This window comes from Macaca nemestrina, chromosome 13 (assembly GCF_043159975.1).
Source record: "Macaca nemestrina isolate mMacNem1 chromosome 13, mMacNem.hap1, whole genome shotgun sequence".
In the NCBI taxonomy this organism is placed as follows: domain Eukaryota; kingdom Metazoa; phylum Chordata; class Mammalia; order Primates; family Cercopithecidae; genus Macaca; species Macaca nemestrina.
In genome coordinates this window covers 102,644,156-102,661,036 of record NC_092137.1, presented here as the reverse complement: position 1 = coordinate 102,661,036, position 16,881 = coordinate 102,644,156, and the positions used below count along the sequence as shown (strand labels likewise).

At 42.1% G+C, this 16,881-nt stretch overlaps 1 protein-coding gene across 2 annotated transcripts in view; it reads right to left on the bottom strand.

The window, feature by feature from the left end:
• Positions 1 to 14,592, bottom strand: part of LOC105496021 (SET and MYND domain containing 1) — a 45,095-nt gene extending 30,503 nt beyond the window's left edge. For both annotated transcript variants that reach the window (XM_011766052.2, XM_011766053.3), the window contains exon 1: positions 14,393 to 14,592. In XM_011766052.2, coding sequence (XP_011764354.2) covers positions 14,393 to 14,529 — 137 coding nt within the window. In that variant the 5' untranslated portion in view covers positions 14,530 to 14,592. The remainder of the gene's footprint in view (positions 1 to 14,392) is intronic.
• Positions 14,593 to 16,881: the final 2,289 nt, after the last annotated feature.

The following is a 16,881-nucleotide window of genomic DNA, read 5'->3' as shown; positions in this document are numbered from 1 at the left end:
AGGGCATGAAAGGTCAGTGTTTATTTCTAATTTGGAGCAGATTCAAGGTTATCCTCACAGTAACAGCTTCCTCACCCTTAAACTTGCCTTCCCTTAAACTTTCCTAGTGAACGAGGAGGAGAAGAATCACACTAGCATACTGAGAACTGCACAGGTTCCACAGCCCGTCATAACTAGGCCACAGAGGGCGCACCCTCCCTGAGAACGTCATTTGTCATAAGTGCCCCAGCAGAATAGAGCACATGGGGCCTACAGGGAACCCTGGCCACTTAGTGAACTCTCTAAACCCCTGCCGATGGAGAGCAATGAATTTCTTACATCTACCTCAAGTCAGGATTGCATTTTCTGGCAGGAATTTGCAGTTCATTAGCAGGAACTGGACTGCTGAAAAATCCAAGTAAATTGGATTCCAAGAAGGCTCCAAATCTTGTCTCCTGGCCAAACACAGGTGAGAGCTTGGGTGTCAACACCTCACAATTATGGTGCCCAGAGCAGAGTATACTATTCAGATGTGGTGCCATGCACGCTTGCCGGATCTCCACATTGTGCTTCCATTAGTTTCTTTAGTGAAAACCTCACATTAATTTAGAGTCAAACGGCCGGGTGCAGTGGCTCACACCTGTAATCCCAGCACTTTGGGAAGCCGAGGCGAGCGGATGACCTGAGGTCAGGAGTTTGAGAACAGCCTGGCCAACATGGTAAAACCCTGTCTCTACTAAAAATACAGAAATTAGTTGGTCATGGTGGCACATGCCTGTAATCCCAGCTACTTAGGAGTCTGAAGCAGGAGAATTGCTTGAACCCAGGGACAGAGATTGCAGTGAGTCGAGATCGTGCCACAGCAATCCAGCCTGGGTGACAGAGCAAGACTCTGCCTCAAAAAAAAAAAAAAAAGAAAGAAAGAAAGAAAAAAAAAATTAGGGTCAAATTACAAGTATAGTCAGTAGAACCTCCCAAGCTTTCTCAAAGGTGCTGCAGTCAAGCCAGAGTTTCCACTCTGTTTGTCTACACAGCATTGCATTTTCTAGACATCTTTATGGAGGTATGATTGACATACAATAAGTGTTAAAAAAAAAAAAAAAGAACACTTTGATAGGTTCTGATATATGCATCTACCCACAAAACCATCATCACAATCAAGATAATAAACATATCCAGGCCGGGCACGGTGGCTTACACCTGTAATCCCAGCACCTTGGGAGGCCAAGGCAGGTGGATCATCTAAGGTCAGGAGTTTGAGACTAGCCTGGCCAACATGGCAAAATCCAGTCCCTACTAAAAATACAAAAACTAGTTGGGCGTGGTGGCACGTGTCTATAGTCCCAGCTACTCAGAAGGCTGAGGCAGGAGACTTGCTTGAACCAGGGAGGCGGAGCTTGCAGCGAGCCAAGATTGCGCCACTGCACTCCAGCCTGGGCGACAGAGTGAGACTCTATCTCGAAAAAATTAAAAATAAAAAATAAAAATAAATAAATAAGTAAACACTACATCCATCAGCCTAAAAGCTCCTTTGTGACACTGAATTTTTAAACTTGAAGTGGAGTCTTCACATTTATTCCTAACTGATGGTTTTCAGTGTAGCATTCCAAAACGTCAAGGTCATTTTGAATTTTCTTCTGTCATCTTTCATATTGGTATGCTAATCTCTGAGTCATCTGCAAATTTCAGAGTCTGTCTTAGGTTAGGAACGAGGAAGGAGGAGCAGATGTCCACCTCTGGGGCATCAGGGCTCATACCAGGAATACAAACCCAAGGCAGGAGAGAATGGGAGGAGAGCCAAGAGGTGGTCTGGAGAGGGAACAGTTAGACACAAGCACAATCATGCTGTCTGTCCCTTGTAACCGGTCACTTGTAACTTTATGCTTGTCTGTTCCAAGGTCGCCCATCAGAGAGCGACCCCACACCAGAACTACTCTCATATTTTACACCCAAATTGACATTTTAGAATAGCCTAGTACAATATCCTCATCTTTTTATTCATATACATATATTCACACATTCATATTTCATGTATACACTAATATGTGTGCCTACCAAACAAAAACATTACTCTTCACAATTCTGTTTTATTGTTTTAAATTTCAAACACAAATGAAAATCACCTAGGTAAACACTTCGAATAACAAATTTTGAGTCTTCATCTTTATAGTCACTGCTTATTTCTAATCTACTTAAAAATGTGGGAATATATGGTATCACAAGGATTGGAGACATAGACTGTGGCCAACACAATCTGGAATAACTCTGAAGTTTAAGAATTTACTTTCACAATGAACACATGTAGTTGAGTCCACATGGCTGACTATAACCGAAGGTCCTCAGAATTAACTTCCAGGCAGAATGCAATGTTTATTAAAAGATAGGCAATTTTAAAATGTGCTAAAATGAGGTTTACCCAACAACAGTTTTTCAGAACTTAGACTCATACGGATTTTGGAGTGAGGAGAAGTATTTTATCCTTGACGTTGTTTAGAATTGCTGGTACATGGTGATAACAAAAAAAGATTGACTTTTATTGTTTTTTGTTTTTTGTTTTGAGACGGAGTCTCGCTCTGTAGCCCAGGCTGGAGTGCAGTGGCATAATCTCGGCTCACTGCAATCTCTGCCTCCCAGGTTCGAGTGATTCTCCTGCCTCAGCCTCCCGAGTAGCTGGGATTACAGGCACCCGCCACCATGCCTGGCTAATTTTTGTATTTTTTAGTAGAGATGGAATTTCACCATGTTGGTCAGGCTGGTCTGGAACTCCTGACCACCTCAGCCTCCCAAAATGCTGAGATTATTGTTTTTCAATTCTGTACAAAGACCCCTTACTAATGACCTTATTGTAGACATCAGGAATGGACCCCTCACACAACCCTGTCCTTACTTAGTCCATGCTGCTTGTGAGGTTTATTACGGCAAGTTTTCCTAGCCTGGCTCCAAGAGAAAGAATATGTCTCCCCTGGCATTTGCCTCCAAGCTCCCATGAACTAACTTAATACACTTCTACTAGGGCCTGATTAGAGAACAATCTATCTGCTATTAACTGTAGCTATATTATGTCCCTAAGAATAAATTCCAGTGACATGACCCTCATGTTCTCAAAGTCACTAATAACCACCGTGACCAGGAGACAGAACCTTAAGGTGCTGCAAAGCAGCCTTCACTCAAGATTGGGTGACAGGAAGAACATTACACTTATATAATCATTTTATCAGACTTTGGATCAATTCATGTTATGTCCATGAGATTCTTTGCTATTAAATAATTCATGTTATCTCATGAGATTCTTTGCTGTAATAAACTTCAAATACTTTTCATAAAAAGAAAATGTGATCAATGATTTCTTTTCCCATAGTGAACTTGGGTGGGTTCCAAATATGAACCACCAAATAGTTCCTTCAGGATCACAGATCTATTTTATATCCCATTCTGTAATTTTGCTAGGGCCTAGAGCCAATTTTTAAAAGCTGGTGAAACCCGGGAAGCATTGAGTTATCTTTCTTAAATGTAGGCTTCCTTTGAGATGAAGCTGACCTTCTCTCTATGCCCGCAGCTGCTGGTAGGGCTTAGCCACAAGACTGGAGCTGGGGAGAAGGAGGATGCAGAGTCGAACTTCTGGAACTTCAGTGTGCACACACGTCACCAGCAATTTTGTTAAAACTCGGGTTCAGATTTAGTATGTGGGGTGGGGGCTGGGATTCTGCATTTCTAACAAGCTCCCAGGCAATACTGATGCTTCAACTTTGAGTAGCAAGAATGTGGAGATGAGAGAAAACCCAAATCCTGCTCCTTCTGGTGGGATACACCGAGATGTGTCAAGTAGACAGGAAAGGGAAATTTTTTGTTTTATTTCAAATCTAGTCCAAAATTTTTTTAAGCCTGTCCCTCTGGTTCCCATCTCCCCTCCTTGGCATGGGGTTGGGTGTTACGGAAGGTCAAACCTCGAGTTGGTCAGAGCCGGGTTCTTCTCCTGACTCCAGTATCTACTGGCTGTGTGACCTTGAACAAGTCCCCTGACTTCTCCAAGCTTTTGTTTCCTTATGTGAAAATGGGAGTAGCAACACCTAGATCTTGCTATCTTTTAGACCACTGACCAGTACTTTTGAATGAAATATACTATTTTTAAAAATTCAAGCAAGATGAAAATTACAAAGAAGTTCTGAAATCTCACCACTCTCATAGTGATTTTAGGGTTAAAAGAAATCACACGTGTAAGGTGGTCAGCACAGAGCCTGGCACTGGATAAGTGCTCAGCGGACATCAGCCCAAGCCACCCATCCTGCCTGTCACTCAGACAGGGCTGGGCCAGGTTAATCACCAAGTTCCTCTCATCCCCAGCGCCAGCTTATTCCAGGCAGCTACCAGAAAGGAAGACAGCACAGCTACAGGAGAACATTGTATGGGGACAAGGGCACTCCCCTGACAGAAATGCCCATCCTGGCCAGGCACGGTGGCTCATGCCTGTAATCCCAGCACTTTGGGAGGCCGAGGAGGGCAGATTATGAGGTCAGGTGTCTGAGACCAGCCTGACCAACATAGTGAAACCCTGTCTCTACTAAAAATACAAATAACTAGCCAGGTGTGGTGGTGGGCGCCTGTAATCCCAGCTACTAAGGAGGCTGAGGCAGGAGAATGGCAGGAGAACCTGGGAGGCGGAGCTTGCAGTGAACCAAGATCATGCCACTGCACTCCAGCCTGGGCGACAATGTGAGACTCCATCTCAAAAAAAAGAAAGAAAGAAAGAAATGCCCATCCCTCCCCCACCTTACTGGCCCCAGTGCAGGAGAGCGTCCAAATGACACGAAGTTCTAAAGCCACTTTTTGGATTCCAAGAAAGAGCATTTGTCCCAGGCAGGCTTAGCTGGGTGACCTTCAGCAAGTCTCGTTTCTCCCCAGTCTCATATTCCTATTCACACCAAAAGGTATCAACTCCCACTTACACAGCACTTTGCCATTTCAAAGAGATGTTTTTAGTGATTCGTTTTTTAAAAAATCTTCACAGCAACCTTTAGAGTAGCCATAATCATTATCCTCACAGGGATATTATTCTCTTAAGAGTCCCTGATGCCGGACTCTACTCCCAGCACACAGAGGGCGGATGCAGCTACAAAGTCCACCTGCTTGGCCTGCAGCCTTGAATGTGCCTGCTCCAGCAGCTGGTCCCCTCTCACTCTGCTCTGCAGCCCTGCTGGATTCTGCGATCTGTCAGAGTGAAGAGGGCTGGAAGGGCAGCTGCTGCTCAGCTCCTTGTATGGAAATAGTTGCTCACGGACAGATACATGCAAAGACAAGGTGCCTGCATGGTGGGCAAGCCCCCTAAAAACTCAGCAAGAGAGGACTGGACCAACAGTTCAACAGTTCTGTCTTTCAGGGCTGCTTATAAACTCCCAGCCTGCCAGAAGGTCTCACCTCAAAAATTAGAGGGAAGTGTCTTTTTTTTTTTTCTTTTTTAAGAGACAGGGTCTTTCTCTGTCCTCCAGGCTGGAATGCAATGGCGTAATCACGGCTCATTGCAGCCTCAAACTCCTGGGCTCAAGCGACCCTCCCACCTTAGCCTCCCTAGTAGCTGGGACTACAGGCACAGGCCACCAGGCTCGGCTTGATTTTATTTTTTTTGTAGAGACGGAGTCTTATTATGTTGCCCAGGCTGGTCTCAAACTCCTGAGTTCAAGTAATCTGCCTGCCTCAGCTTCCCAAAATGCTGGGATTACAGGCATGAGCCACCTCGCCCAGCCTGTGAGTAGATGTCTTAAAGAACATCTCGTCCCTCAAGTACCCAGATAACTTCACAATATTTTAAATTCTTTTTCTCATTCCTTCTTTTTTTCTTCTTTCCCTCTGTCTTTCCTTCCCTCCCTGCCTCTTTCTGCAAGTATTTGTTGAGCATCTGTTATGTGCATTGAGCTAGGTAATAGACGGCCTTAAAAGATAAAGGAGACACCGACCTTGCCTTCAAGCAGTCCCCAGGCTGGGATGGGACATAAACACGTATAAACAAGGCAGGACCCACAACATTCCACGAACATGGTAACTTGCTGTAAGTTTCGAGGAAGAGAGACTACTTCAACGGAGGTAGGGGAGGCAATCTAGAAAGGCAATCACCTACGAGATGAGGAGGCATTGTTCTGACCTCGAGAGATGGGCTGAGTTTGTACTCAGAGAAGGTAGAGGTCTTCCAGAAAGAGGAACTGATATGAGGCAAATGTGTCCATGTCAGGGTATACATATAGGAGACAAAGGTAGCCGCTGGATGAGATCATGAGATTCATGTTTGCACTGACTATTAAATACCTTGACATAAGAAGTCAGTGGGGGCCAGGGGCAGTGGCTCACACCTGTAATCCCAGAACTTTGGAAGGCTGAGGCAGGAGGATCACTTGAGCCCAGGAGTTTGAGATCAGCCTGGGCAAAATAGTGTCCAGTAGAGAACACTGTCTCTACAAAAAACAAAAATAAAACATTAGCCAGCCATGGTGGTGGGCACCTGTAGTCCCAGCTACTCCAGAGGCTGAGGTGGGAGGATGGCTTGAGCCCAGCAGGTAAAGGCTGCAGTGAGCCATGACTGTGCCATGACACTCCAGCCTGAGCAATAGAGTGAGACCCTATCTTAAAAAAAAAAAAAAAAAAAAAGAATTAGAAGGTACTGTTTTCTTGGATCAAGCCTGGATATTGCCAATTTATTTTTAACATCCCTTTTTTTTATTAAAACACCAACTCTCAAGATTTTCTCTGCCACAGCTCACATACCCTACGAAGACCTGTATACATTTACATGACCTAGCTGAAGCACACCCCTCAATTCATGTTCAGAACACATGCTCGGATGTGAGTGGGTAAAGATAGCATTATTATGGGGACAACCTGCCATTTGATCTAATCCATCTTTAAAAGGCAATCATTCTCAGACTTCTGGATTTAAGAATTATTGAGCGATATTTAGCAATACAACTCACAATAGACTGTGTAACATATCGACATGTCATGCCTCTGTAGCTGAAAGTGCCAAATGAAAAGCAGAATTCTAAATCAACTGTGGTTATTCTCAACATCCAATGCAAACATTCAAGGCTGTCACTTGAATACTTTAACACTTACTGATTTTCTGAACTAATTGTTCCAGAATTTCTCTAATCCTTTCATTAAATTATTTCCATTTATAGCATCATTTATCCCCCACTAACCAACCACCAGCTGTTATCAGATTAAAGGCCACATGTGTGCTTGTGTGTCTGCCAGGGCTAATCCTGCCATTGCCACAGGCTCACACAGAATTACACTGACTAAACCCCACCGGCTCTGCTGCACCTAAGAAAGCTCATAACTGGTTCCATTTTCAAAAAAAGCCTGGTTGTCAGTAATTTATTTACAAATACTCAACTTTTTCTCATGTTCCCCACTATCTTTTTACCTATACACACACTATATATACATAATCTCCTGAACACTTTCAACTTTGTAACCAGAATAATTTAGAGACTGTTCAAGTTTTTATTTTAAAAACTTTAAAAAAATCCACTAACTGTCCTTGCTCCTTCTTAGCATATTTTGTGATGAATTGGATCAATCTAGAAAATTATTATTGGTTGGGGTAGACTAAATAATAGCCCCCCAAAAATTGTCAATGTCCTAATCCCCAGAACCTGTAAATAGGTCACATTACATGGCAGAGGAACTTTGCATGTGTGATTAAGTTAAAGACCTTGAGACAAGGACAGTATCCCGAATTACCTAGGTGGGCCTAATGTAATTGCAAGGTCCTTCAGAGGAGGCAGGAGGTCAGAGGGGAACAAGATGTTACAGTGCTGGCGTTAAAGATTCAGGAAGGGGGCCATGAGCCAAGGAATGTGGGCAGCCTCAAGAAGATGGAGATAGTGAAGAAACAGAAGTATCAGCCTGTTTTTAGACTTCTAACCTCCAGGACTATAAGATAATAAACTTGTGTTGTTTTCAGCCATTGAAGTTACAGTAGTTTGCTACAGCAGCAAAAGGAACTAAAGGCTGGGTGCCTAGGGGCTCAAGCTTGTAATCCCAGCACTTTCGGAGGCTGAGGCAGGCAAATCTCTTGAGGTCAGTAGTTTGAGACCAGCCTGGGCAACATGGTGAAACCCCATGTTCTTTCCCTCTCTCTTTCTCTCTCTTTCCTTCCCTCCCTGATTCTTTCCACAAGTATTTATTGAGCATCTGTTGTGTGCATCGAGCTAGGTAACAGAGGGGAGAACTAGACATAAAGGAGTAATAAACAAATGAGTTATGCATATACTTAAAAATTGAGGGCATCAGCCGGGTGCGGTGGCTCACACCTGTAATTCCAGCACTTTGGGAAGCCGAGGCAGGCAGATCATGAGGTCAGGAGATCGGACCATCCTGGCTAACACGGTGAAACCCCGTCTCTACTAAAAAATAAAAAAAAAAATTAGCCTGGCGTGGTGCAGGCACTTGTAGTCCCAGCTACTCGGGAGGCTGAGGCAGGAGAATGGCGTGAACCCGGGAGGCGGAGCTTGCAGTGAGCCGAGATTGCGCCACTGCACTCCAGCCTGGGCCACAGGAAAAAAAAAAAAAAAAAAATTGAGGGCATCAAAAGAAAACAACAATTCATAATAAAAAATTCAACTTAAAACAATACTAAGATAAGTTTTAACAGATTTAATTGACAAACATGAAAAAGTGAAGTAGTTTTCTGTGTTGGCCAGTATTGGGATGAGGAGGCAACTCCTGTGCTGCTAGTAGAAAAATGTATGTTCTCCTTTGGTGAGGTAATTTGGAAATCTATATCAAAAGCCTTAAAAATGTCTTTTGAATTCAAAATTTGTACTTGTAGGAATTTGTCTTTAATACATAATCAGAGATATATGGGAAGATCTACTAGGAAAAAGAGCAGACCCTTGACATCCAAAACAAAGCATCTACGAATTAGTTCAGCCCTTGTAGAAAGCAGCCTGGAGAGTTCCCCAAAAACTAAAACTAGAATTACCATTCGACCCAGCAATCCCATTACTGAATATCTACCTGAAGGAAAATAAATCATTCTACCAAAAACACACGTGCACTCATATGTTTATCACAGCACTATCCACAGCAGCAACGACATGGAAACAACCCAGGTGCCTATCAATGTTGGATTATATAAAGAAAACATGGTGCATATATACCCTGTAATACTACACAGCCGTTAAAAAAGAACAAAATCATGTCCTTTGCAGCAATATGGGTGCAACTGGAAGCCATTCTCCTAAGCAAATTAATACAGAAACAGAAAACCAAATAACACGTTTTCATTTTGAAGTGAGAGATAAACATTGGGTACATATGGACACAAAAATGTGAACAATAAACACTGGAGATTCCAAAAGGGGAGAGGGAGAGAGAGGGGCAAGAGTTGAAAAGCTATCTATAGGGTACCATGTTCACTACTTGGGCAAGCAGATTATTAGAAGCCCAAACCTCAGCATCCCACAATATGCCCATGTAGCAAACCTACACATGTACCCCCAAAATCTAAAATAAAAATTAAAAAAAATATGGCATCTAATTAAATTAATATACAAGTCAACAAAAAGAATACTATGCAGCCATTAAAATGGTGTAGAAGGATATTAATGGTTTTGAAAGTTGTTCACAACATCTTATGAAGTAAATAAAACAGGTTACAAAATAATCCAGCTTTTTTGAGAGAAAAAGTATATACAACTTAATTACATTGAACTTGAAATTATTAAATGCACCATTTTTATTCATTACTAAGAAATTTTAAAAAATATACCAATTAAACCATAATGAGCCATAGATTTTAGGATACATTATGATTTCAGAGAAGTTAAAATATGTATTCTGGAATTGATAAATATAGCATATTATGTATGTCCCATTTTCCCTCCATTCTGAAATAAACTTCTTTTCCCATATTTTAATATCCAGAATTTAGGGATATTTTGTGTCTTACAATCAAAGCATACATTTAATGTAGTGTTTCTGCCAGGCGCAGTAGCTCACACCTGTGATCCTAGCACTTTGGGAAGCCAAAACCGGCAGATCACTTGATGCCGGGAGTTGGAGACCAGCCTGAGCAACATGGTGAAACCCTGTCTCTACTAAAAATACAAAAATTAGCTGGGTGTGGTGGCGTGCACCTTCAGTCCCAGCTACTCGGAAGGCTGAGGCAGAAGAATCACTTGAGCCCAGGTGGCAGAGTTTGCAGTGAGCCGAGATCTCACCACTACACTCCAGCCTGGGTGACAGAGCAAGATTTCATCTCAAAAAGTAAAAATAATAACAATAATAATGTAGTGTTTCTTCCAGGACTCCCAACCCACCTATAACTCACCAGAATCAAGAAAATATTATATATGCATTGTATTTGCATCAGAAAACAAGGAGGATATACACCAGAATGTTAATAGCTGGGGGTTTTTTTTCCCCCAAATGATAAGATTGCGGAGAATTATTATTTTCTTCCTTAACAACAATAAAAAAAATCAGCATTGCGAATTCCCAGGTTGCCCCATGCTATGTAGAAGCTAGGAGGATCACTTGGGCTAAGGTACCACAGAGCTCCCACTCACTGTCCTCCTGAGAACTGGAAAACCTCAAAGTGAAGAGTTAAAGGGGCAGAGAGCAATTTTACCCACTCATGCATCACCCCCGGTATCTCAACTACCATAAAATGATGTGTCCAAAAAAGGCAACTCCTTGGTAAAGGTACTTCACTCCCTTCTAGCACCCAACCACAATGCCTAAGGGGATGGCAAATAGACTTCATTTTTAAATGCTAGTTCTCATTGATTGGTAGTAGCCCCCTGGAGGACCTGCTGGAAGGGATTCTGAGACCAAATTGGAATTCAGGAGGAAGGTGTGCCTGATTGATTAGTCAGGCCTAGCACTTAATCCAAGTGCTACATAGTAGCTAGGCCTGAAAGAATTTTCCCAGCTTTATTCTCGCTTTCTTACCTTCAAGAAGAGTACCTGTTTTTCTAATCATCAAAGGTGAAAAGATCTTAACCAGACTAAGGACCATAATTTAAGGGCCTGGAATGTTACTGCTAATGCTAAACTAAGCCCATTCTAGCAAAGACACAATTCAGGTTTACAAACCAGCATTTCACAGAATGGCATTATATTTTAAAGTCAAAGAACACATATATTACTGGCTTAGGAATTACACTCCTGTGATACACACCTCATGTATCTGCTTTCCAAGAGATAGGAACAAAAATGTTCATAGCAAACATTCACAGGAGAATGGAAAAATAAATTTGGTACACAGACACACACAAAGTTTATTCACTTTATTAGTTTCACAAAACCATACAGATGAATAATAAACATTTGAGTGAAAGCAGCAAGGGACATAAAACCACATATAATATTGTACCTTTGTTTAAAAGATCAAAAACAAAACATAACTAATTATATATTGTTTAGAAATATGTGACTGTGATTAAACTATTACTTTTTTTTTTTTTTTTTTTGAAACATAGTCTTGCTCTGTCACCCAGGCTGGAGTGCAGTGGCACGATCTTGGCTCATTGCAACCTCTGCCTCCTGGGTTTAAGCGATTCTCTCGCCTCAGCCTTCTGAGTAGCTGGGATTACAGGCACCTGCAATCATGCCAGGCTAATTTTTCTATTTTTGTAGAGACAGGGTTTCACCATATTGGTGAGCCTAGTCTTGAACTCCTGACTTCAGGTGATCTGCCTGCCTGGGTCTCCCAAAGTGTGGGATTACAGGCATGAGCCACCACACCCGGCCAAAACTATTATTTAAAAGGCAGTAGAATATACAACACAAAACCTAGGATAATTACCTTTGGAGCAGGCATGGGACAGGATAGAGAAGATGTAACATATTGGAATATTCTAGTTAAGTTGGTTTGGTGTTGATCTATTGCTATGCTTTGTATAATATATGTTAGAATATATACAATATAATAGATAATATATATGTTAGAATATATAATACACAGTTTGAAAGAATTAATTTTCATTTAATGCAGTGCTCAATTAAAAATATAATCTTTCTCCACATTTCTGTGGAAGACTAGGAAAGCCTGTCTTGCCATAACATGGATTAGAATAAGCCAGTTTTATACAGTGACTTTTGTGGGTGATGAGTTCCACCTCTGCAATCAAGTTTCTCATCTACGGTGGCTGAGCCTCACCAGGAGCCTAACGTGCATAAAACTTTCCTTTAATGCCTCTTTGGACTGTCTCTGGTATAACCAAAGAAAGCATAGCTCCCTCATCTGTGCAGTGACAAGTTTGGGTAAAGCATTTTTTGAAAAAAAACTATCTCTTTTAGATTTTTTTTTCAATCATTTTAAAGGTCATTTATACCATTTATCCCACTTGTATTACTACTGTAAAAAAATATATGATTTTATGTAGTATTTATCCTCAATGTACATGAAGTGTTTTTATAGTTGTTACTTCAAATGAATGACAAATTATTTATAATAACAAAAATATGGAAACAATCCAAATGGTCAGTCATCAGCAGGTAATAGAAGAACATGTAGCTCTCAAGTACTGTCTCTGAAGAGTGTATAATAGCACAGAAGACGTCAAAATTATTAAATGAAAAAGCATAATAGCTTGTATAATGAGTATATTACAGCCAAATGAAACCTATGTTTTAAAACAAACCAAAAATAGATACCCAACATGTTAAGAGTGGTTATCGTTGTGTGATATCTTACCTTTCTAAATTTTCTGAAATGACAATGCCTTGCTTTTATAGTGGAATGAAAGCCCATTCAACTTTAACCTTCTTGAAATGGAACTGATTGGCTAGATTGACTTTGGGGAATTGGAGGCAGCAAATGGAGATGTTCTTCACAAGGCCAGGCAGTAACTCACTGGCAGCACCAGGATTAGTGTTGACAGTCCCTGTGTTTCTGGGTTGTGTTTTCACTCTGAATTCAGCTGGCTCCCTAACTGTACTCACCCCTCCCCTGACACACACACATACACACACACACACACAATTAATGAAATAAGACAAGCTCCCCCTGAAAAAGTCACCTCAGCCCCATATATTCCTCGGGTGGTGGTAAGCCACATGCCCCAGTTCACACCCTTTTCCCTGAAGGTCTTAGTGGGCAGGAAGATAAGAGAATGTGAATACTAATAAAGTTATCTCTGAGAAGCAGTGCCCTTTCCCAGGGTGGTCAGTGCAGCCAGCCAACCACAAAGCCTGGGTTATCAGACTCAAACCACATAGATGTCAAGCAGGTCACCCCAACCTTGATCTCAGAAAATATTGGCACTTTAATGTGATCACCATGTAAATTTGTTTAAAATTAAGATTTATTACTAATTTAAAAGCTTGGTAGTCTAGGGTGGCCAAGGTCGTGAAGAAGAGGGAATGTACATTTAACAGAGCTTGTTTGAAGAGCCTATAAAACTGAAAACATCACATCCTATGGCCCAGCAATTCCTCTTCTAGTCCTATGGCCTAGAGAACAATCGCACATATGTACAGGTAGACACGATCGAGGATTTTCATTTTTTTATGAAAAATTAAAAACCACCAATTGTCTCTCAATAGGTGAGAGACATGGATAAATAAAATGTCATATATTTATAGGATGAAATATTTAAAATTAAGATTGGTGATTCATATAGCATATGAATCTATATGTATAGCTCTATAAAGGAAAGAGATCTTTGGAATTTAAAAGAAGTATCTATAGATTTATAGTTCCTGCAAGGATAGACATCAAAAACATGTTGTTTAGGGAAAAGAGCAAGTTCTAAAACGACATCTGAAGTATGACACCATTTATGTTAAAAAAAAGAAAGAAAGAAAAGCAAACTACAGCCATCCATTTTGATAAATGCTGATATATACATGTAATAGCACAGGAACATTCTAGAAGGAAATACAATGAAATAATAGCAAAGGTAATATCTGAGGAAAGACAGAGGGGACTGGGATTGGATGATACTTTGATTTTTCAAGGGTAAGTGGATTCCTGTGTTATTCATAATTATTAATATACAAACAGTTTATTATTTTTTTAAGTCTCAGCAATTACTTTATCTGGTAATATATTTATAATAAAAAAAAGCTAAAAATATAGAGCTTTCTGTCGGAAATTGTTTCCCACAGCACCACACCCACCTTTCCACTCCCAGCACACCCTCTCAGCCAAGTTGCCCAATGTTGGGAGAAAGTGCCCCTGAAGCCTTCGCTCACCTTCACCATCCTTCTAGGAGCCACAGCAAATCACACTGGCAACGACCCCTTGCAGAAAAATTTATGCCAGAAAAATTAGCTCTCAGAAGTGTCATTTTGTTCAAAAAAGAGCACATGAATTTTATCCCTTCCCCTGATGATTTTTGAGAGCAAAGTATTTTAGAGTTTGGCACCAGCCAAACCAACAGGAGAGAAGGCAACTCCCCACATTTCATACCTGTCAAAAACCACTGCGGAATAAGCCCGCTCAGCAAAGATGACATCTGCAGCCCAGAACTCCTTGGTGGCCTTCAGACCCCTGCCTTTGCCCTCGGCAGTGAAGACCTCCACATTCTCCATTCTCCCTATTGTCATCTCAGAGTCTGTCAGGCCAGCGCAGCAGATATTTAACACTGAGCCAAGTCTCTTGTCATTGCTATTTCAGCACCTTCAGCATCCCAAAGAGCAAGACTATAAATGGACAAGCCACCTCCCCTTCCCTGCCCGCTCTCAGCCACTGGGCCCTCACCTCCCCCTCTGCTACTTTTTCTGGAGGTGGGAATGGGACAGGCACGAGAACAAGTGAACTGGGAAGGGTTTCATTCATCACCCAGCAAAGCTAACAGAAGAGAAAATGACCATGGCTTAATATGGTTCTGGGATAGGACCTGAAAAGTTTTGAGAGGTTCCATTGCAAGCAGAAGCTCTGTATATGCTAAGTTCTGAACTGCAACAATCCTGTTCGGCTTTAGTTGGAGTAGGGAGCATTTGGTCAGGAGTGTATTTTTAGCAGCCAGATGCCTCTGTCAATCAAAAGCAGACAACTGGAGTAGTCCAAGAGAAACAAGGTGATATTTGCTGCTCTGGGACCCTTCAGCTGTCAGGCTTGCACTTTCTCAAGTGAGGTGGGCCCCTCGCCCCACCCTTTTCAGTCTCTCTCCCAAGGGTGGACTGTTTTCAGGAAGCAGCAGAAGCTAAACTGAGGGCTGGGCACGGTTGCTCATGCCTGTAATCCCCACCTTGGGAGCCTGAGGCAGGTGGATCACCTGAGGTCAGGAGTTCAAGACCAGCCTGACCAACATGGTGAAACCCCGTCTCTACTAAATATACAAAAATTAGCTGGGCGTGGTAGCAGGTGCCTGTAATCCCAGCTACTTGGGAGGCTGAGGCAGGAGAATTGCTGGAACCCAGGAGGCAGAGGTTGCAGTGAGCCGAGATTGCGCCATTGCACCCCAGCCTGGGCGACAGAGTGAGACTCCATCTCAAAAAAAAAAAAAAAAAAAAAAGAAGAAGCTAAACTGAGCCCTTGGCATATACGTAACAGTACTATTTAGGCTCCAAAGGGGCATTTTTTCTCTTCAGTGTCACCTAGGTCTCCCACAGCACCCCTACTCCACAGCTGTTCTTAGCACTGCTGGTGATGCTGGTATGCTGGAGGCAGGCTGGATACAGAGAAGGCAGGCTTTAAAAATAGCAACCCCCATCTCTATCTTTCTATCAAATTTCCTTTAACATGTGTCTGCTGCCAGGAAAATACCAACGTGCTCTGTCCTTCTTCTTACTCAGGAGTGAGGACACTGGAAAGACGAATCTAAAATCCCCATTGAACTAAATGCCACTGTTCTTGGCTATCAGGCAGCTCTCACTGAGGTTTAAAAGAAAGACGCTTGCAGATCTGGAGCTCTGGCTTGACTTCCATGTAAGATTTTTAGTTCCTGGGATGCATCTACTTCCCGGGGGGGCAGTGGGCGGGGGCATTTCCTGGATCTTTCTGAGTGTATGGTTTCGGAGTCAGGTGAATCTGGGTTTGAATTCTGAGCCTGCTACTACCACTTGAGACGGAACCTGTGAAACAAGGGTGATAATTTCTACCTCACTGGATTGTGAGAGTTAGATAATATGTATAAAGGACATAACACAGCACGGAGCACTTCATAAAGTACTCATTAAGTGATAGCTATTTTATTTTATTTACTCTGTCACATTGTCCTCCCTAAACTATCAAGATGTACCAGAAATTTTAACATGTCTTCAACCAACTGAATCTCCCAAAACCCCTTCGACTCTTGGAAGCATGTTGAAAGTTCATTGTCTTATCATATATCCTGAGTTTTAGATAAGAATACATAGCCATGAGAGCAAGAGAATGTCTCTGCGGCTTCTGATGTACCCTGAAGAGCAAAAGAACTTAAGACATGTAAAGTTAGGTGCCTCAAAAAGTAAACACTGCATGCTCCCAAGGGGAAAAACAATTCTACAAAACAGAGAGTTAAAAAAAGGGAAAGAAGGCCGGGCTCAGTGGCTCACGCCTGTAATCCCAGCACTTTGGGAGGCCGAGGTGGGTGGATCACTTGAGCCCAGGGGTTGAGACTAGCTTGGGCAACTTGGTGAAATCCCATCTCTACCAAAAATACAAAAAATAAACTAGGTATGGTGGGCGCATGCCTGTAGTCCCATCTACTCAGGAGGCTGAGGTAGGAGGACCACTTGAGCCCATGAGGCGGAGGTTGCAGGGAGCTATGATCGTACCACTGCACTCCAGCCTGGGTAACAGAGCAAGATCTTGTCTCAGAAAAAAAAAAAAAAAAGAAGGAAGGGAAGGGAAGGGAAAGGAAAGATGTTTTCAGGAAAGGAGAGGAAATATTAAAAAGGTTTTTTCACTGTAATCCCAGCACTTTGGGAGGCCAAGGCGGGCAGATCACGAGATCAAGAGATCAAAACCATCCT